At 36.4% G+C, this 21,804-nt stretch overlaps 1 protein-coding gene and 1 pseudogene across 3 annotated transcripts in view; one reads left to right on the forward strand and one right to left on the reverse strand.

The window, feature by feature from the left end:
* The window catches only part of ERG (ETS transcription factor ERG), a 190,456-nt gene that overhangs the window by 123,232 nt on the left and 45,420 nt on the right, over positions 1 to 21,804 (forward strand). For all 3 annotated transcript variants that reach the window (XM_027875597.1, XM_027875595.1, XM_027875596.1), the window contains exon 3: positions 17,775 to 17,926. In XM_027875597.1, coding sequence (XP_027731398.1) covers positions 17,775 to 17,926 — 152 coding nt within the window. The remainder of the gene's footprint in view (positions 1 to 17,774; positions 17,927 to 21,804) is intronic.
* LOC114052734 lies at positions 640 to 12,436 on the reverse strand (annotated as a pseudogene).

A 21,804-nucleotide genomic window follows, 5' to 3' on the forward strand; every position in this document is an offset into this window, starting at 1 on the left:
GAAAGGATCCAATGGCCACTAATAAACCTTTTGGGGAAAATGGGGCTCCTATGACCCCAGAACTTATCCTAAGGGACCTTGTACTTATTGGGGGCTAGAGAAGAGAAAAAAAATCAAGAGGCCAGGGAGCAACAGAATAAAAAGTCAATAAATTTACTATGGGAGAGTGAGATTGAGAAGGGGAGGCAGGCTGAATAAAAGCAGTAAAGGGGCAGAGAAAAGCTCCCCCTAAGGTGTCTTAAGCTTGAAGGGGCCAGCTCATCTCTATTTAATATTAAATTGGGGGGAAGGGAATTATTCCAAGGGGTGATTTTTCTGCCCCTCACAGACTGTACCTAGGGATGGTGGGAGAGAAAGCTTGTCATAAAGAAAGGAAATAAAGAGAGGAAACAGAAGCAGTTGATGAGGGTCTTGGTGGTTGTGGAAACTCTTCAATTTAGGAGAATTTCTTTCCTTTCCTAGACCACCTGAGACCTATATCACCAAAATAGGCTCTAAGTGGATCTTTACACCATTCCTACACTCTAAAATATTAGGAACAAATGGGTTTCTTCCAAATGCCAGAAGAATGACTGAGGGACTTTATCCTTCATCCGTGATCCCTTCCTGACCAACACTTACGAGAGCTCCTGGGGGCTCTCACCAGTCATAGCCTTGTAACTGTAGGGTGGGGACTCCCCAGGTCCCTATATAGCCAGCTAAAAGGGTGCCCCAACCTTTCTACCCTCATCCACCCCAGTAGCCCCATACCGATGAAATTCCAGGGGGCACTGTGGCTGGTATCAGGATGTCTTTCTCCTCCATGCATTATCAAATGCCTCAGCATCACTCTCATCCAAATTGATATAGTCCTGCCATTCTTCCTGGTCCCCAGTTTGATGATTATGGAAACACTGGAGGATGTGTGCTGTGTCTCAGATGTAATGCCCAATGGACGCCTGCTCTAGCCCACTATCAGAGTCCCTCATTGTTCTCCTGGTCTCCCAGATCCCACCTGGTGCTGAGCTCATCTTGGTAGACTTTCTTGGTAGACTTTGGGAGCACCATCACCCAGGTTGGAGCAACAGATGACAGTAGATGATGAAAAGATCTGATAGGTGGCTCCAGTTGCCATGTGCTCCAAGTTCCCAATCATATCATTCATCAACCCAAACATGTCCATCAAGCCACCTGTTATTCCAGCATACCAAAGGGTGAAACAGTTCCAGCCTGCATCCTTTGACTAGCAGGTTGAGCCACTGGTATGTTCTCATCTGTGATGCTAAGGAAAGGGCTGTAGCCAAAGCCCCTGACAACATATGACTCATATGTTGTCAATGAATAGCAAAAGGGTGCCTTGTGGTCCAGAACAAACACTAAAATTTAATATTCTGACTCCCAAATGGAGAACTCAGGGATCTATCCCAACCTCTCCCAGGCTCAGGGTTGTAAGTGCTATGATATATGGGGGAGTTGGTGGTGGTGGGGGGCTCCTATATTTTCTTAAGGAGAAAAGGAAACCAAATTGCCAAAAAATAAAAGTGAAAAATTTACAGCAAATGTAGATGAAATAAAGGAAATTTTAAGAAACTATTTTGCCCTATTATATGCCAACCAAACAGATAACTTCAATAAAATGGATGGATATTTACAAATACATAAAATACCCAGATAAGCATACCAAGAAACAAAGAATTCAAATAATCTAATTTCAGAAAAAAGAAATTGAAGAAGCAAGAAGTGAATTAGCACAGAAATAAAACTCAGGACCAAATGGATTTACATTTTATCAAACATTCAAATAATAATTTTAAAATTACAAAAACTGTTTGCAAAAATAGGCAAAGTATCTTATAAATTTCTTTTTATGGTAGCTAAACAGGGTCTTGATACCTAAATAGAAAGAGACAAAATGGAGAAAGAAAACTATAAGACAATATCCCTAATAAATATTGATACAACAATATACAATTTTTTTTTTAAAAAGAGGATAGAGCAATATATTTAAAAAGATTTCATATTATGACCAGATTGAATTTATGTTGGGCAGTCAGGGTTGGTTCAATAATAGGCAAACTACAAATATAATACTACAAACTACTAAGCTACAAACTACAAACCACAAAACTACAAACTACAAAACTACAAACTACAAACAGCAAATACAATAAAAATGAGGTTATTATACCATTAGATAAAAATAAAGGTTCTTGACAAAACGTAACATTCATTTCTGCTTTTAAAAAATTAAAGGAGACTATGGGCAAATATTTCATCAAAGCTTAGAGATAGATTCTGGAGACTTCCGCTTCCGGGAGCCAAGATGGCGGAGTAAAAAGGTAGTCGCTCTCACCCTCCCCTATCAACCTCTGAAAACCCAGAAAATATCACCCCCAAAAAAACCCTGGAACAGCTGAACTAGAAGAAAGACGGGGTGCAGCAGTGCAGTAGCCCAGGTAGCTAAAGGGATTAATGGGAAAGGCCCCTCTTACCCTGGGGGAAGGGGAGTAGTACAAAACAGGAGTCGCCCAGCCAGCTAGTGGAAAGACCCACTTTAGCACACCAGGAGGAGATTCTGGTGCCTCAGCATTCTACACCAAACGGGTCTCCCAGTGCCTCAGCAAAAATAAGGGAAGCCACACTACAAAGGGCCCCAGGCGGATAAGTACCCGGCAGCATTCCTCTGAAAGGAGCTGAAGAAAGCAACCTAGAGGTGCCAAAAAGTTCCAGCCTTGTTGATTCCAGCCCAACACCTGGTAAACGGTCAGAACCCTACAGCCTCCAACTGCCAACCAGGAGGAGATCCCGAAGCCCAGGTGGTCAAGCAGGCAAACGCCAACAGCTGTACCTCCGAGTGCCTCAGTAAGGGTGGGGTAACTGGTGGAAACCAGCTCAGAAAACCACCAGGTGCCTCTGCATTCTGTAGCAAAGAAGTCTCCCAGTACCTCAAACAGAAATAAGGGAGGCAGCACTTGCAAGAGGCCCCAAGGCAGATAAACACCTGGCAGCACTTATCTAAAAGGAGCTAAACAAAGCTAAAGGAAAGGAAAAGCAGGCAACCTAGAGTTACCTGAAAGTCCCAGCCTTGCTGATTCCAGCACAACATCAAATAAGCTGCCGGAACCCTATAGCCTCCAACTGCCAACATAAGAGGGTCCAGCTCCCAAAGCCCAAGACCTAGGCTCCAAACACAAGAAGCTTGGGTTAGTGCCCTCTGCTCCCCAGCAGGAGAGCTTAATCTCTGTAAAGGCCAGGGAATAAAGAAACACAATGAGTAAAAAGAAACGTACAATAGATTCTTATTATAAGAAGAGTGAAGATCAAGACAGAAATTCTGAAGAGGACAACACTGTCATCAAACCCACATCTGCAACATCAAAAGGGAATATGAACTGGTCTGAAGCCCAAAAAGCCTTCTTAGGAGAACTCAAGAAGGATTTTAAAAGTCAAATGAGAGAGGTAGAGGAGTCCTTTAAAAGTACAATTGGTCAATTGGAAAAAAAGTACACTGAAGAAAACAAGTCCCTAAAACACACAATTGGCCAATTGGAAAAAAAGTACAATGAAGAAAATAAATCCCTTAAAAATACAATTGACCAATTGGAGAAGAAAGTACAATATCTAACAGAAAAACAATATGTTAAAAATTAGAATTGAACAAATGGAAACTAATGACTCTATGAGAGAGCAAGAATCAGTCAAACAGAAACAAAAAAATGAAAAAATAGATGAAAACGTAAAATACCTCATGGGTAAAACAGCTGACCTGGAAAATCGATCCAGGAGAGACAATTTAAAAATTATAGGCCTACCTGAAAGTCATGATGAAAAAAAGAGCCTGGACAATATCCTTCAGGAAATCATAAAGGAAAACTGCCCTGAAGTCCTAGAACCTGAAGGTAAAATAACTATAGAAAGAATCCATTGCTCCCCGCCTGAAAGAGATGCCAAATTGAAAATGCCAAGGAATATAATAGCTAAATTCCAAAATTACCAGATTAAAGAGAAATTACTGCAAGCAGCCAGAAAGAGACAATTTAAATATCATGGAACCACAGTCAGAATTACACAGGACCTTGCAGCCTCTACATTAAAAGACCATAGGGCGTGGAACATGATATTCCGTAAGGCAAAGGAGCTTGGAATGCAGCCAAGGATTAACTACCCAGTGAAAATAAGCATGATTTTTCAGGGAGGGAGATGGATATTCAATGAAATAGGGGACTTCCAAACGTTCCTGATAAGAAAACCAGAGCTCAACAAAAAATTTGATCTTCAGGTACAAGATTCAAGAGAGACATAAGAAGGTAAATGGGGTAGAAAGATATAATATGTTGTTAATAAGGGCAAAATGTTTACATCCCTACAAGGGAAGGTGACACTTGCAACTCTTGAGAACTGTATTGTTATTATACCATGTTAAAGGAGTATACATAAAGGGGGTAGATATAAGTTGACTTTGATGTAATGATAAAAAAAAAGTTTTAATCAAGTGGGTTAAATGGATCCAAGTAAGTGGATTAGTCTGAGCTAAGAAAATGTACTCAGAAAGGAGGAGGCAGACAAGGGTAAATTACATTACAGGAAAAGACACCAAAACCTATTAGAGCAGAGGTAAAGAAGGGAGGGGGATGAGCATTGTTTGAACCTTACTCTCATCAGATTTGGCTCAAGAAGGGAATAACATAATCAATTAGGTATAGAAATCTAACTTGCACTATAGGCAGTAGGAGGCAAAAGAGGAAAGAAAAGGGAGGGGGGATAGAAGGGAGGGAAGAAGCAATAAAGGTAAAGGGGAAGAAAAGGGAAAGGGATAATAGAAGGGAGGTGGGACCGTCAAAAACAAAACACTAGGGGGGGAAGGAGAAAGGAGAAAGAAAAGCATAAACAGGGGGAAAAAAGAATGAAGAAAAAGACACAGATAGTAATCATAACTTTAAATGTGAATGGGATGAACTCTCCCATAAAACAGAAGCAGATAGCAGAATGGATTAAAAACCATAATCCTACAATATGTTGTTTACAGGAAACACATTTGAAAAAGAGTGACACATACAGGGTAAAGGTAAAAGGCTGGAGCAGAATATATTATGCTCCAGCTGAAGTAAAACAATCAGGGGTAGCAATCCTGATCTCAGAGAAAGCAAAAGCAAAAATAGATCTTATCAAAAGAGATAAGGAAGGAAACTACATCCTGCTAAAAGTACCATAGACAATGAAGTAATATCATTACTAAACATATATGCACCAAGTGGTATGGCATCCAAATTCTCAGAGGAGAAGTTCAGGGAGTTACAGGAAGAAATAGACTGTACTAGTGGGGGACCTCAACCTCACCCTCTCTGAACTAGATAAATCTGACCACAAAACAAACAAGAAATGAGTCAAAGAGGTGAATAGAACATTAGAAAAGTTAGGTATGATAGACCTCTGGAGAAAACTGAATGGGGATAGAAAAGAATATTCTTTTTTCTTGGTGGTACATGGCATATACACAAAAATTGACCATGTACTAGGACATAAAAACCTCATGATCCAATGCAGAAAGGCAGCAAATGCATCCATTTCAGATCTTGATGCAATAAAAATTATATGTAATAAAGGGCCATGGAAAGATAGACTAAAAAATAATTGGAAACTAAATAATCTAATCCTAAAAAATGATTGGGTTGAACAACAAATCATAGAAACAATCAATAATTTCATTCAAGAGAATGACAATAATGAGACAACATACCAAAACTTATGGGATGCAGCAAAAGCAGTTCTTAGGGGAAGTTTTATATCTCTAAATGCTTACATAAATAAAATAGAAAAAGAGAAGATCAATGAATTGGGCATACAACTAAAAAAACTAGAAAAAGAACAAATTAAAAATCCTCAAACACCAAATTAGAAATATTGAAAACCAAAGGAAAAATTAATAAAATTGAAATTAAGAAAACTATTGAACTAATAAATAAAACTAAGAGCTGGTTTTATGAAAAAACCAATAAAATAGATAAACCTTTGGTTAATCTAATTAAAAAAAAGAAAGAAGAAAACCAAATTACTAGTATCAAGAATGAAAAGGGTGAAACTGCCACCAAGGAAGAGGAAATTAAAACAACGATTAGGAATTATTTTGCCCAACTATATGCCAACAAATTTGACAATCTTAGTGAAATGGATATATATTTCCAAAAATATAAATTGCCCAGATTAACAGAAGAGGAAGTAAAATACTTAAATAACCCCATCTCAGAAAAAGAAATTGAACAAGTCATTGATGAACTCCCTAGGAAAAAATCTCCAGGGCCAGATGGATTTACATGCGAATTCTATCAAACATTTAAAGAACAATTAATTCCAATACTATGTAAACTATTTGGTAAGATAGGTAAAGAAGGAATCTTACCAAATTCTTTTTATGATACAAATATGGTGCTGATACCTAAACCAGGAAGAGTCAAAACAGAGAAAGAAAATTACAGATCAATTTCTCTAATGAATATAGATGCAAAAATTTTAAACAAAATATTATCAAATAGATTACAGCAACTTATCACATGAATAATACACTATGACCAGGTAGGATTTATACCAGGAATGCAGGGCTGGTTCAATATAAGGAAAACTATCAGGATAATCCATCATATCAACATCAAAACTAACAGAAACCACATGATCATCTCAATAGATGCAGAAAAAGCTTTTGACAAAATATAACACCCATTCCTATTAAAAACACTAGAGAGAGTAGGTATAAATGGAGTCTTCCTTAAAATAATAAATAGCATCTATCTAAAACCTTCAGCAAGCATAATATGTAATGGGGACAAGCTAGAAGCATTTCCAATAGCATCAGGGATGAAACAAGGATGTCCATTATCACCACTGTTATTCAACATCGTACTGGAAATGTTAGCTTTAGCAATAAGAGAAGAAAAAGACATTGAAGGCATTAGAATAGGCAAAGAAGAAACAAAGCTATCACTCTTTGCAGATGACATGATGTTATACTGAGAAAATCCCAGAGAATCAAGTAAAAAACTACTTGAAATAATAAACAACTTTAGCAAAGTTGCAGGCTATAAAATAAACCCACATAAATCATCAGCTTTTCTATACATTACCAACAAAGCCCAACAGCAAGAGATAGAAAGAGAAATTCCATTTAAACTTACTGTAGACATTATAAAATATTTAGGAGTCTACCTCCCGAAACAAACCCAGGAACCATATGAACACAATTAAAAAACACTTTTCATGCAAATAAAATTAGATCTAAATAATTGGAAAAACATCAGTTGCTCATGGGTAGGCCGAGCTAATATAATAAAAATGACAATTCTACCTAAGCTAACTTACTTATTCAGTGCCATACCAATCAAACTACCAAAAATTATTTTATAGAGTTAGAAAAAATAATAACAAGATTCATCTGGAAGAACAAAAGGTCCAGAATATCAAGAGAACTAATGAAAAGAAATGCAGGGGAAGGTGACCTAGCCATTCCAGATCTTAAATTGTATTATAAAGCAGCAATCATCAAAACTGCTTGGTACTGGCTAAGAAATAGAGTGGTGGATCAATGGAACAGGTTAAGTATGCAAGACACAGTAGTCAATGACTATAGTAATATATTTTTTGATAAACCCAAAGACCCCAGCTTCTGGGATAAGAACCCACTCTTTGAAAAAAAACTTCTGGGAAAACTGGAATAGATTATGGCAGAACCTAGGCATAAACCAAAATCTCACACCATATACCAAAATAAAGTCAAAATGGGTACATGATTTATATATAAAGGCTGATACTATAAGCAAACTGAGAGAGCAAGGAATAGTTTACCTGTCAGATCTATGGAGAACAGAAGAATTCATGACCAAACAGGAGACAGAGAACATTATGAAAAGCAAAATAGATAATTTTGATTACATTAAATTGAAAAATTTTGCACAAACAAAGCCAATGCAACTAAGATTAGAAGGAAGGTAGAAAATTGGGAAAGAATTTTTACAACCAGTCTCTCTGATAAGGGCCTCATTTCTAAAATATATAGAGAATTAAGTCAAATTTATAAGAATACAAGTCATTCCCCAATTGATAGTGGTCAAAGGATATGAACAGACAGTTCTCAGATGAAAAAATTAAAGCCATCTATAGTCATATGAAAAAATGCTCTAAATCACTATTGATTAGAGAAATGCAAATCAAAACAACTCTGAGGTACCACATCACACCTATCAGAATGGCCAACATGACAAAACAGGAAAATGATAAATGTTGGAGAAGATGTGGGAAAATTGGAACACTAATGCATTGTTGGTGGAGTTGTGAAATGATCCAACCATTCTGGAGAGCAATTTGGAACTATGCCCAAAGGGCTATAAAAATGTGCATACCCTTTGACCCAGCAATAGCCTTCTAGGGCTATATCCCAAAGAGATCATACAAATGGGACCTACATGTACAAAAATATTCATAGCAGCTCTTTTTGTGGTGGCAAAGAATTGGAAATTGAGAAGATGCCCATCAATTGGGGAATGGCTGAGCAAGTTGTGGTATATGAATGTAATAGAATACTATTGTGCTATAAGAAATGATGGACAGGCTGACTTCAGAAAAACCTGGAAACACTTGTATGGACTGATGTTGAGTGAAGTGAGCAGAACCAAGAGAATGTTGTACACAATAACAGCCACATTGTGTGATGACTAATATTGATAAACTTAACCCTTCCTGGCAATACAAGGATCTAAGACATCTCCAGAGGCCTTGTGATAGGAAATGCTATCCACATCCAAAGAAAGAACTATGGAAGCCTAATTGTTATTTTTTTTCTCTTCTGTTGAGTTTTGTTTCCTCTTTCTGATGATTCCTTCTATTGATTTTAATTTCTACTTACAACATCACTAATGTGAAAATATGTTAATATGAATGTAAATGTATGGCCTATACCAGATTATGCACTATCTTGGGGAGGGTGGTGGGGAGAAAGGGGGAGAAAAATTTTAAACTCAAAAGCATATGGAAGGGATTATTGATAAATCAAAAAAAATTAATAAAAAATTTAAAAAAAAAGCTTAGAGATACATGACTCTACTAAAAGTTAAAAAGATTCACCTTTAGACATTTCCTACCACCCAACCTGCAGGTAGGGAGCACAATGGGTACAGTGCCAGGCCTGGACTCATCTTCCTCAGTTCAAATCTGGCCTCAGGCACTTACTAGTTGTGTGGCCTGGGGTAAGTCACTTAACTGTTTGCCTCAGTTTTCTCATCTCTAAAATGATCTGGAGAAGGAAATGGCAAATTACTCCAGTAACTTTTCCAAGAAAACTCTCAATGGGGTCATGAAGAGTTGGACACAATTAACATGACTGAACAACAACATAATGAAAAATAACTTTGAATGACTTCAGAGATATTCATTGATCATCAATAACTCAAAATGACTAATAAGGAAGCAAGCTACCCAACTCCTGACAGAGAGGTGATAAACAAGAGAATGAGACACGTATCATCAATAGGTGGCTGCTTTGCTTTCTTATTTTCACAAGGGAGACTTTTTTTGAAAGGGACCTGGGGAAGAGATAGAGCCTAGTGATAGTGATGACAAAAAAAAAAGAAATAAAACTGTGCTGTTTGAGTATTTTTAAATGCACAGAACAGAAGGAAGTTTAGAGGGAGACACAAATCAATGAGATAACTTTAAAACTGATGTGCTGAATTTATTACATACTTTAAAAATAAAAGTTGTATTTATTAGAGATTTGTAGTTTCATTTATAATCTTTTTCCCATTTTTTTTAATGTAAAGGTCTTCATTGTGTTAGTGTTTGTCAAGTTCAAAATAACAAAAAAAAATTGAAAAATTAAAAAAAAAGGCAACCAACCGGAGGATGTGGAATTCAATTTGGATTAAGGGATAAGTAGGATTTAAACAACCTAAGGAAAAAAGAAAGGATATTCTAAGCCTAAAGGACAGATTGAGTAGAGACACAAAGGAAAATATCTTGCATTTTTAAGGGACAGTAAGTAATCTGTTTTGTCTAAAGATTAAATATTGGAAGATTATTACACAGTCTGAAATGAAATAGAAAAGGTTATATGGTGCCAAAATATAGAAATACTTGAATGTAAGGCAAAAGAATTTGTTTAGGGAACCCCTAAAGTGCCATGACTGGGACTATGCATAAAAAAGATTAGATTGTCAGTGGTATGAAGAATGAAATAAAGACATGGCAATTAGATTTAAAAAGACTTGTTGTAATGCTACTGTGAGAGTTCAGGCTATTGGTGAGAATCTATACTAAGGTGGGTGCTGACAAAGGGAGAGCTATAAGGAATGTAATCCTTGGTTTAAAGGGCCAATTGTATGGGACTCTACTCCTCACTGGTAGAGACTGATTACTCAGTACCCCACCAATATTTAAGGGAGCAGATAGATATAACTCTAGCTTGGTAGCCCCCTCTCTCTGAAAAAAGCAGAATGGCCAGGCTCTGTCCCAATATACTGCTTTCCTTCATCTCAGAAATCAAAGTCTTTGGAGAAAGAGACTCTACAGTTATCTAATCTTGCCTCCCTGTGAGACACATCTAGACAGACTCATGTGGACCTATATTGGCAAGAAAATATTACACAGAACTGAAAGGATTTGGTAATTGTTTGGATAAGAGAGGTGAGTGAGAAAAAAAGGTCAAAGATGATATCGACATTTCAAATGTAGGCTACTAATTGAATAGAGGTTTTAGTAATAGAATTATTAAGGAGAAAGATTGAGATGTGGGTTTGGAGCTCAAGAAAGAAATTAGGTCTGGAGACTGAGATTTATAAATCATCCATGTAGAAGCAATGTCTGAAGTTGTAGGAATGATTGAAATCAAGTTGGGAGAGCTTATAGTAAAAAAAATGAAATACGGACAAACACAGATATATTTGGAATGCTCTTGACTTAAGGATCTGGGAGTAGGATAAGAAGTTTGAAAAAGAGACAGAAAAATACAGAGGTAGGAGAACCAAGAAAGTGTTATATTTGGAAAGGCAAGATATAAGAGAGTATTCAGAAGAAAGGAAGTGTCAAAAGTATCAAGTATTTAAGATAGGTTAAAAATGATAAGGGCTATTGGATTCAACAATCAGAACAGCAAAGAATGGTTTCAGTAAAATGGTGAGAACAATCAGATGGTAAATTGTTGAGGAGAATGTGGGTGTTGATAAAGCAGAGACAATCAGTATAGATAACTTTTTCAAGAATATTGACTGTGAAGGGAAAGAAAACAATAACATATTAGTTTCATATGGCAAAAGGGTCAAAGAAGAATTTGTTATGTTTTGTTTATGTATTATGGATTCAGGTTGATGGGAAGGAATTATTGTAAAGAGAGAGTGTGTGAAGCTAAATGGGCTCAGGGGAGCAATTACTTTAGTTAGATCCTGGAGTTTATAGGAGAGGATGGGATTAAGGATGAAAGGGAAGGGATTATATTAGTTTTTCAAAATTGCTTTGAATTTCCATCCAATAATTTTATGATCTTCAAACAACCTTTGAGTAGTGAACATTTTTCTGGCAATTGGAAATGCCTCCAAGTTGATAGGTGGTTTATATGATGTCTTGAAAAAGATAGCTCCTTTCTCATGACAGTGATACATATTGTCTTATTTAATGTTGTTGGAATAAAAGATGATTTGGGAGACTATGTCAGATTATATGATCTCTTAAAAGGAAATAGACACTTTTTGGTAAGGAGAGAGTTTAGGCACATGATACATGAGTACATGAGTACATGGAGATGAAGTAACTTTTAACTCTAAAATTTTATAACCCTATAAAAAAGTCTCGGGCTTGGCAAATGGTGTTATCACTTCATACTTGGACTTTAGCAAAACTTCCAATTAATTTTTTCCTTAGGTGCTTCTTCCACATTAATTTAACAATTCCAAATCATTTTAAGAGAAAATGCTACATGTTCCTGATTTATTTACACTTAATTCTTATAAAGACTATTTGAAATGAGTTGTTTTGTGCCCATTAAATAATTTAGAATTATTTTATTTGAGATTTGTACCCAATTCTCCCCTGAACACAATCTAGATACTAACAATAGCTAATGACAATTAAGTGATTCAGTGGATAAAATATTGGACTTGCAGTCAGGAAGACCTGAATTAATAATCCCACCTCAGATATTTACTAGCTGGGCAAATAACAATCTCTTTTGTTCTTGATTTCTTCATCTGTAATATGGGGATGACAACAGCACCTAACTCAAAGGGTTATTGTGAGGATCAACTGAAATAATGTACATAAAGCCCTTTGCAAACCTTAGAACAATATATAAATGCTAGCTATTATTAAAACACAGCCTTCTCATCATATAATGTTAAGATGCTTTTCTTTTTCCCTTCCTTATCTTTTACTTGTAGCCATCATCCAATGTCCTAGAAACTGATGCAGCCACAACAGTAGCCATACTCCTTTAATTGTTGCCTTGTTGGAATGCAAGAGAATCACAGAATTCAGTTGGGCAGAATTGCTATGGGTTAGTCCTATGATTCCATATCTTTTTGGGCCATCTTTTCCCATGCTCCTTTTTAGGATGGTACAAATAACACAAATAGAATTCATAGGATCATAGATTAGGGGTAGAAGAGATAAGGAAGTAATTCCTCCAAAACACCTAATCTACATACTTGTCTCCTCTGTTAAGGGGGAGAATCAGAGCCATTATATTTTGTTCATCATAAATTGAAATTAATAATAAGAAAAATGAGTTTGAATCTAGAATGGGAACCTTCAATAGCTTTAGAAATTGAAAGTGGACCAGTGATTTCATGGATACAGAGAACTCCAGGTGAGGAAAATCCCTCCACCAACATAGGTTAAAACCTTCTCTGCAACTTATAGTCAGTTACCTAGGTCCCTGAAAGGTTAAGTGATTTGCCTAGGGATTCCACAGCCAATATATATCTAAGGCAGGACTTGAACACAAGTCTTCCTGGTTTTGAGGTCAGTTCTCTATTCATAGTCACCATCTTAAATTCAATGAAGTATTTTAATAATTTATAAGATGTCTTGCTAAATGCTTATCAGCAAAAATAAAATTTGACTAAAAAGAAAACCTCCTATCTGAGGCTCACATATTTTACTCCTAATAAAATGTTATTTCTGCAAGCAACTAATGACAAATGACAATTTTACTCTAGAAACACTAACAAGTAAAAGTGATGTTAGAAATTCATCATTTAAAAAGTATTAATTTTCTTATTGCAAAAAATTTTAAGAGTTGAGAATTTTTTGTCATGGACATATTTTAGGCTAAACGGATGGCTAACTCTTCTCATCTGAAAACAGAACACATGGTTCAGATTGCTTAAAAGAGCTATGACATGGCATAGAAGATTGTGTATAATAAAAAGTTTCTTCTCAAGAAATTTTTCCCTGCTACTTGCTAACTTCAAACAACATTTGTATTAGTAATGCACATTAGCAGATACAAGGGCGCTGAAATGGAGATTATACATCAACTTTCAAATAATGATTAATGATGATCAGAATAATGGCAACTTTTCCATTATGAAAACTGAACACATTCTAAGAATCATTCTTCTGTATTTTATTTCTAGGCTCTATATGTATTGTTCATTAGTCTCTAGAGTATCGTGTGAGATTGTGACCACCTTTAAACCAGTCAGTAAAGAATAAACTGGGATAGAAATAATTCTATCCTTTAAAAAGCATATTTTTAGATTCTGCCCCATAGACATAATGATCACTGTACCACGGGCCAGGCAGCCCATATCAGTTCGTAAGCAACCCCCAAGGTTATCCACACCAGGCAAATGGATGAATATTACCAGCCTACTAAATACATCTGGAGGCACTTTGAACAGTCTACTGGGTAATATAAATGACTGAATTGGAGGAATGAAATTAAATTGCCATCAAAGGTAGCATAAGACACCCTCACCACATTTTTAGGATACCAGACTCTTCGTGAAGAATATGAATATCATCCAAACGTTCACATCCAAGACAAAAGTCCACTCTTAGTTTCACTGACCAGTATTGTTTTTTTTTCCATCATCATCCCTATCTGATGGATAAAGCCTTAGTCCATCTAGATTACAAGATATAGGTAGAAGTTAAAATCACCAGAAACATGTATGAGGGGAGATTGATGGTGCAGCAGTGGACTCACATATTGCCAACTTTCTGAGTGAACTGCAGAAGAAATCACTGCCACTTCTGTATGATTTCTTGAATCAAAGAATCACCTACCTCCATCAGCTTTACATTTGTCACGTTAATGACTTCTTCTATTGCCTTGCCAAAAAGGCTCATTTGTTATTATTGAGTCATTTCAGTGGTGTCTGACTCTTTGTGACCCCATTTGGCAAAGATACTGGAGTGGTTTGCCATTTCCTTCTCTGGTTCATTTTATAGATGAGAAAACTGAGGCAAACAGTGTTAAATATTTGCCCAGGGTCACACAGCTGGTAAGTATCTGAGGTCATTTTTGAATTCAGCAAGATGAATCTTCCTGACTTCAGCTTTGGCACTATATCCTCCGTACTGCCTACCTGTCCCCAAAAGGCTCATAAAAATCACTTATGTCTGCAAGTGCTATTTTTCTGGAAGATGACCATGATGTTCATTAAAGCTACAAGATACAAGATACAAGATCCTGCATCTGATACTTTCAGTTGGGATACAGATTTATAACTTCAACTAAAGGCAGCAGACATTGAACGAATAGAAATGTGCCTCAAACTACGATACAAGAAGAAGAGCAAAATAAAAATGTCTCCCAATTCAGGGTGTAATCTGTATAGGCATGCAGCAATCCCACCTTGAAGTCACCTGTTCTTCTTAGTGTGTATTACAGAGTGATATAATAGCAGACAAAATGTCTTCTATGTAGAGAAAAGTTTCATCTATCAAAATGTTTGCCTAAGGCATTATCACTAGCAACCCCAGAACAAAAGCCATAGAGAAGAAAAGAAAGTTTAAAATCATTTCTTGCACCAACAGCAAAGTTTACTTTAATTTAATATTGAATATTTTATTGTATTTAATTTAATTAATTAAATATTAAATATTTTAATTTAAATTAAAAAAAATTTATCCAGAATCAAGATGGCGAATTAACTTGCACTGAAATTATAAAGTTGTTAAGCATTTTTTAGGGTTTTGTTTTAGGTTTTGTTTTTTAAATCATAGCACTACTATATCTAGAGCTTAGGTATTGGTGAGTTTTTTTTAAAGCTAACTAAGCCTAAAAATATCTACAAATATGTCTTCCCTTCTAATTAACCTGAGATAATTTCATTGACTAATTTTGAAAAGTTGTACCCTAATTAATTTCCCTTTTCCCAACTTTGGTGCCACATAGAAATAATTTCATAAAATTTTTTTTGCTTATTCTAAAAGGAATTCCTTATGCTTATCAAAAAGCAAAGTTTTAGGTTAACAGCAATTTGGAGACAGAAAAACTCAAAAAGAGTCTTTGCTCTCAGGGAGCTCAACATGCTCTCAGGGAGACAACATGCAAAATCCTGTTTGCAAACAAGTTATATACTGGATAAATTGGAGATAATCTCAAAGGTAAAGCACTGGAATTGAAGGTAATTGAGGAAGGCTTTTTTTTGTGAATGATGGAATTTTAGTTGAGACTTCAACAAAGCCAGAGAAATCTGAAAGTGCAGATGAGGAGGAGGAGAATTCAAAGCATAAAGGACAGCCAGTGAAAGTCCAGAGATGGAAGATTGTGTACAAGGAACAATAAGTGGGCCAGTGTCACTGGACCATAGATCAGTAGAGGGGAATAAAATGTAAGAAAACTGAAAATGTAAGGAGAGGCAGGTTATTAAGGACTTTAAAAGTTAAACAGATGACTTCAAATTTTTAATTAATTAATTAATTTTTAGTTTTCAACATTCACTTCCATAAGATTTTGAGTTTTAAATTTTCTCCCCTTCCCCCCTTCCCAAGACAGCATGCAATCTGATATAGGCTCTACAAATACATTCATATTAAACATTTTCACATTAGCCATGATAAAAAGAAGATATTAGATATAAAGAAGAATTAGAACCATGAGAAAAAAGAAACAAAGCAAAACAACAACAACAAAAAAGATAGCAATTAATATGCTTTCATCTGCATTCAGACTCCAAAGATCCTTCTCTGGGTGTGTATAGTATTTTCCATTATGAATCTTTTGGAGTTGGATGACTTAAAATTTGATCCTGGCAACAGGGAGCTGCCAACATTTATCAAATGAGGGTGATGTGATCACTATACCTTAGGAAGATAATTTTGCTATCTGAGTGTACAATGAGCTGGAGTGGAGAGAGACTTATAGCAGGGAGACCAATCAGAAATTTATTGCAATCATCCAACCACCAGGTGATGAAGGCCTGCACCAAGATGGTGATATTGTTACAGGATAGAAAAGGATGTACATGAAAAATGTTGTGGAATTGGAATCTATAGGACTTGGCAACAGATTTTCTTTTACAGATGAAGGCTCCTCAAGAGTGCAGGGTAAAGAAGGGTGTCTAGGTTGCAAGCCTGGGTGATTAGCAGAATGATGTTTTCTTCAACAGTAATAGGAAAGGTAGGAAGAGGGGATAGCTTTAGGGAAAAGGTAAAAAGTTCAGTTCTAGATATGTCAAATTTAAAATGTCTAAAGGATATTGAGTTTGAGATTTCGAAAGGTAGTTGGAGATGTTTGACAGTAGGTCAGGAGAGAGGTTAGAGCTAGAAAAATAGATCTGAGGACACCTGCTTAGAAATGATATTTGAATCCATGGGAGCTATTTCTCAGGTGTTCAAGGTTTCCCCAAACCAAGGTAAAGATCAGCCTTTTAGAAGAATTTCCTTAAATCATTTAAATAATTTATCCTAACTATCCAAACAACTTCAATCTGCAAATTGAAAGTCTAAAGGCCTAAGAAAATCTTAATGTCTGTCATTTGCTACTTTTCTTATTTCAACGGGATGTCCTATTAAATTTTTTTAACATTTTCTTCAAAATTTTCAGATCTCACCATTTTTCTCACAGATGGTCCAGTTAGCAATATAAATGGAGATTCAAATGAGTTCTTCTCTTCTACAAATGAATGCAATTATTTTAAACAAAAGCCCCATAATTTGCTTTCTGTGACTAGGTAGCACTTTAATGCTTTTAGATGTCTGGATTTGGGTAATTGCAAATGTTAAGATTGCTTTCAGGAGTTTCTTTAAAATGTTGTTAGAACTTGTTGCAGATCAACCTCTAGAAGAGTTTGAGTTTTTGCCAACTTATCTTCTTCCGGAGATATTTTCTGGTCCTATTTCCATAAAACAACGTGAATATTTTAGCTGACATATCAAAAGAGTATACTATACTAGTACTAAAATAAGTAAAAGTCTTTTATATTGGGACTCTTATTGTTTCTTAGCAAATATATATTTTGACATTTATTTTATCCCATTATGAGAGCAAGTAATTCTGTCACTCCTCATTTTGCCCTAAATTGATCAGCTGTTACAGTTGGAGTTTTGAAATCATTCAAAATGGAGTTATTTGAAGAAATAGAAGCCATGACACTGTGCTGACTTTGCAACTTATATAAAATTAAGTTAGCATTATTACTATTAATAAAGTTATTCTTCTAGATTCAAATTCACAGTTCCTTTCTCTCTACATTTTATTCTATCTCTTCTCTACTATCCTCTCACATCTTTTACCTGCTTCCACATGATTTTAGGGGATCCCTTTCGAGCATCATATTAATTGAAGAAAATACCTTGTATTTCTCTAGGAACTCTCCTGATGACTGCAGTGTTACAAAGGGTGGGAAGATGGTCAACAGCCAAGATAACGTTGGAATGAATTATGGCAGCTTTTTGGAGGAGAAGCATATTCTATCAACCAACATGACAACAAATGAACGAAGGGTTATTGTACCTGCAGGTCAGAAGCTTATAAATTTCACTTTGGGATTTGTGATGACTTGATGTATTGAAGAGACTATTGAATTTAGAAGTTTGTCAGTCTGAATCATTGCTATGCTATTTATTAGTTTTGACACATGGGAAAGGGTCTTATTCCCTCTCATTCCTCATTTCATCACATGTAAAATAGGTATAAGAATACTTTAACAACCCAACCCAAAGGTTTGTCATGAAAAAGTCTTTGTAAATTTTAAGACATAGTATAAATGTGAGCTATCATCATTTTGTGAGGAAACTGTAATACAAACAAAAATAGTACTAACAAGTGTAATGATAATAAAGGTTAAGCTGAATAATAAAAGATCAATTCTTTAAGATTCAGCTCAAATTGGAGTCCTTTCCCATCCCCCTCACATTCTAATGTCTGTCCTTTTCAGATTACCTTCATCTATTCTGTATCCATCTTCTATAAGCCCATTTACATGTAGTCTTCCTAATAGAATGTTTTCTCCTCAAAGGTAGGCATTTTTGTCCCCCCCCCCTTTTTGTATCCCCAGCACCAAGTATAATCCCTGAATAAGCACTTAAAATGCTTATTTACTGGAGGTGGAGCCAAGATGGTGGAGTAAAAGCAGTGACTTGCTTGAGCTCTCCCTCAAACCCCTCCAAATACCTGTAAAAATGGCTCTAAACAAATTCTAGAGCAGCAGAACCCACAAAAAGACAAAGAGAAACAAATTTCCAGCCCAAGACAACCTGGAAGGTTGATTGGAAAGGTGTGTTGTGTCAGGCTGGAAGAGGACCACAGTTTAGCATGGGCCATACAGGCAAAGATCAGGCCTCAGCGAACCTGGAGCAGGCCTCAGGGGACTGAATCAAGGGGAGCTGTGGCAATTTCCAGACTTTTCAACTCACAAACACCAAAGACAACTTGGAAGGTCAGTAGGAAAGGTCTGTGACTGCGGTGAGAGAGGAGCTAAGTCCAGCCCCAATCCTGGTGCAGCCCTGGGGTGGCAGCTGCTTCCAGAGCTCACTGCCCACAAACTGAGTGGGGATCAAGTGGCTGATCAGAGAGGGATTGCAGGGATCTCTTTGCTGGTGCTGAGGCAGGATTCTCTTGCTTTGCCTGTGCTTGGATCTGAGTTGCAGTCCTTGGTGGTGATCCTGGGGTGAGGAGGAGCACTGGTGTGGTGGAGCTAAATAACTGACATGGAAAATAGATACAGGAGAGATAATTAAAAAAATTATTGGACTGCCTGAAAGCCATGATCAAAAAAAGAACCTAGGCATCATCTTTCAAGAAATTATCAAGGGTACCTAGCTAGGTGGCTCAGTGGATAGAGTACTGGCTCTTGATTCAGGAGGACCTGAGTTCAAATCTGGCCTCAGACACATATCGTTTACTAACTGTGTGATCCTGAGCAAGTCACCTAACCCCATGGCCTACCCAAAAAAATAAATAAAAAAAAGAAATTATCCAGGAAAACTGCCCTGATATTCTAGAACCAGAGGGTAAAATAGAAATGGAAAGAATCCACCCATCTCCTCCTGAAAGAGATCCCCAGAGGAAAACTCCGAGGAATATTGTAGCCAAATTCCAGAGTTGCCACTTCAAGGAGAAAATATTACAAGCGGCCAGAAAGAAACAATTCAAGTATTGTGGAAACACAATCAGGATAACACAAGATTTAGCAGCTTCTACATTAAGGGATCAGAGGGTGTGGAATATGATATTCTGGAGGTAAAAGGAACTAGGATTAAAACCAAGAATCACCTACCCAGCAAAACTGAGTATAATCTTTCAGGGGGAAAAAATAAACATTCAAGTGAAATAGGGGACTTGGAAGCATTCTTAATGAAAAGACGAGAGCTGAATAGAAAATTTGACTTTCGAATACAAGACTCAAGAGAAGTATGAAAAGGTAAATAGGAAAGAGAAATCATAAGGGACTTATTAAAGTGTTACTATTTACATTCCTACATAGAAAGATGATATTTATAACTCATGAGACCTTTCTCAGTATTAAGGTAGTTGGAGGGAATATATATATATAAAAACAGAGGGCACAGGGTGAGTTGAATATGAAGGGATGATATCTAAAAAATAAACCTAAGGGGTGAGAGAGGATTATACTGGGAGAAGGAGAAAGGGAGAGGTAGAATGGGGTAAATTATCTCCCATAAAAGAGGGAAGAAAAAGCTTTTACTGTGGAGAGGAAGTGGAAGAAGGTGAGAGGGAATGAATGAATCTTGCTCTCATCAGATTTAGCTTAAGGAGGGAATAACATACACATTCAATTTGGTATGGAAATCTATCTTGCCCTACAGGAAAATAGAGGGAAAAGGGATAAGAGAGGGGGGACATGATAGAAGGGAGGGCAGATTTGGGGATGGGGTAATAAGAAGCAAACACTTTTGAGGAGGGACAAGGTCAAAGGAGAGAATAGAATAAATGAGGGGTTGGATAGGATGAAGGGAAATATAGTTAGTTTTTTTTACAACATGGCTATTATGGAAGTGTTTTGCATGACTACACATGTCTGAGCTGTATTGAGTTGCTTGCCTTCTCAACGAGGTTGGGTGGGCAGGGTAGAAGGGAGAGAATTTGGAACCCAAAGTTTTAAAAACAAATGTTAAAAAATTGTCCTCACATGCAACTGGGAAATAAGATATACAGGCAATGGGGTATAGAAATCTATCCCACCCTACAGGAAAATAGAAGGGGAAGGGGATAAGAGAATGGAATTGATGGAAGGGAGAGCAGATCAGGGGAAGGGGCAATCAGAATGCACACTGTCTTGGGGAGGTGGGAAGGGACAGATGGGGAGAAAATTTGGAACTCACAATCTTGTGGAAGTGAATGTTGAAAACTAAAAATAAATAAATTAATTAAAAAATGCATATTTATTGACTGACTTTAATCTCTATAAATATTAATTTGTTAACACTTTCGTTATTCAGATTTTGATAAATATCAACAAATATGAATATTCCCATGTAGAAAGGAAAACAAAAAGGATTTTGTATGAAACTATGATTCTCTGTAACATACAAGTTTTTAAAAATATGTAAGATATTCAATTCAATTCAATTAGAACCAATGTGTTGGTTCTAAAACTATCCTACTTCTTTGACTCCCTCTAAAATTTCTTTCATCATCTTCTAAGTGTTTTTTAAAAATGTTTCACTGGCACTTTTTTTTTTAGGCAATTGGGGTTAAGTGACTTGCCCAGAGTCACACAGCTAGTAAGTGTCAAGTGTTTGGTCTGAGGCCAGATTTGAACTCAGGTCCTCCTGACTTCAGGGCCAGTGCTCTATCCATTGTGCCACCTAGCTGCCCCTCACTGGCACTTTTTTGAGGAAGGAATCACATCTCTACTCCCCCTTGTCCTCCCAATCTCCCCATTCCAACTAAAAAAAACCCACCTTGAAACAAATGAAAATAGTCAAACAAAATAAGTCAAATATTGGTCCTGTCTGAAAATATATATTTTACTCAGCACCATTTTTCTGTTAAGAGTTGGCATACATGTTTTATCATTAATGATCTGGAGTCCTAATTGGCCATTGAATTCATAAGAGTAATAAAAGTTGTATTTATTTTAAGTATTATAGTCATTGTATAAATTGTGCTCCTGGTTGTACTTGCTTCATTCTGCATCAGTCCATACAAATCTTCCCAAGTGTACCCATCATTTAAATTTTTTCTGATGGTCCAGTAATATTCAAATACATTCCTATAACTCAATTTGTTTGACCATTTCCCAATCAATGGTCCACCTTACTTTCCAAATTTTTGCTAAAAGAAAAAGTGCAGCTTTTACCCTGTCTCCATTTCCATTTGAAAGCATCTACTTAATTCTAGTCTTTTCATCAAGATTCCTTGAAATCTCTTAA

This window comes from Vombatus ursinus, unplaced genomic scaffold, assembly GCF_900497805.2.
Source record: "Vombatus ursinus unplaced genomic scaffold, bare-nosed wombat genome assembly UNPS02014809.1, whole genome shotgun sequence".
Taxonomy (NCBI): Eukaryota; Metazoa; Chordata; class Mammalia; order Diprotodontia; family Vombatidae; genus Vombatus; species Vombatus ursinus.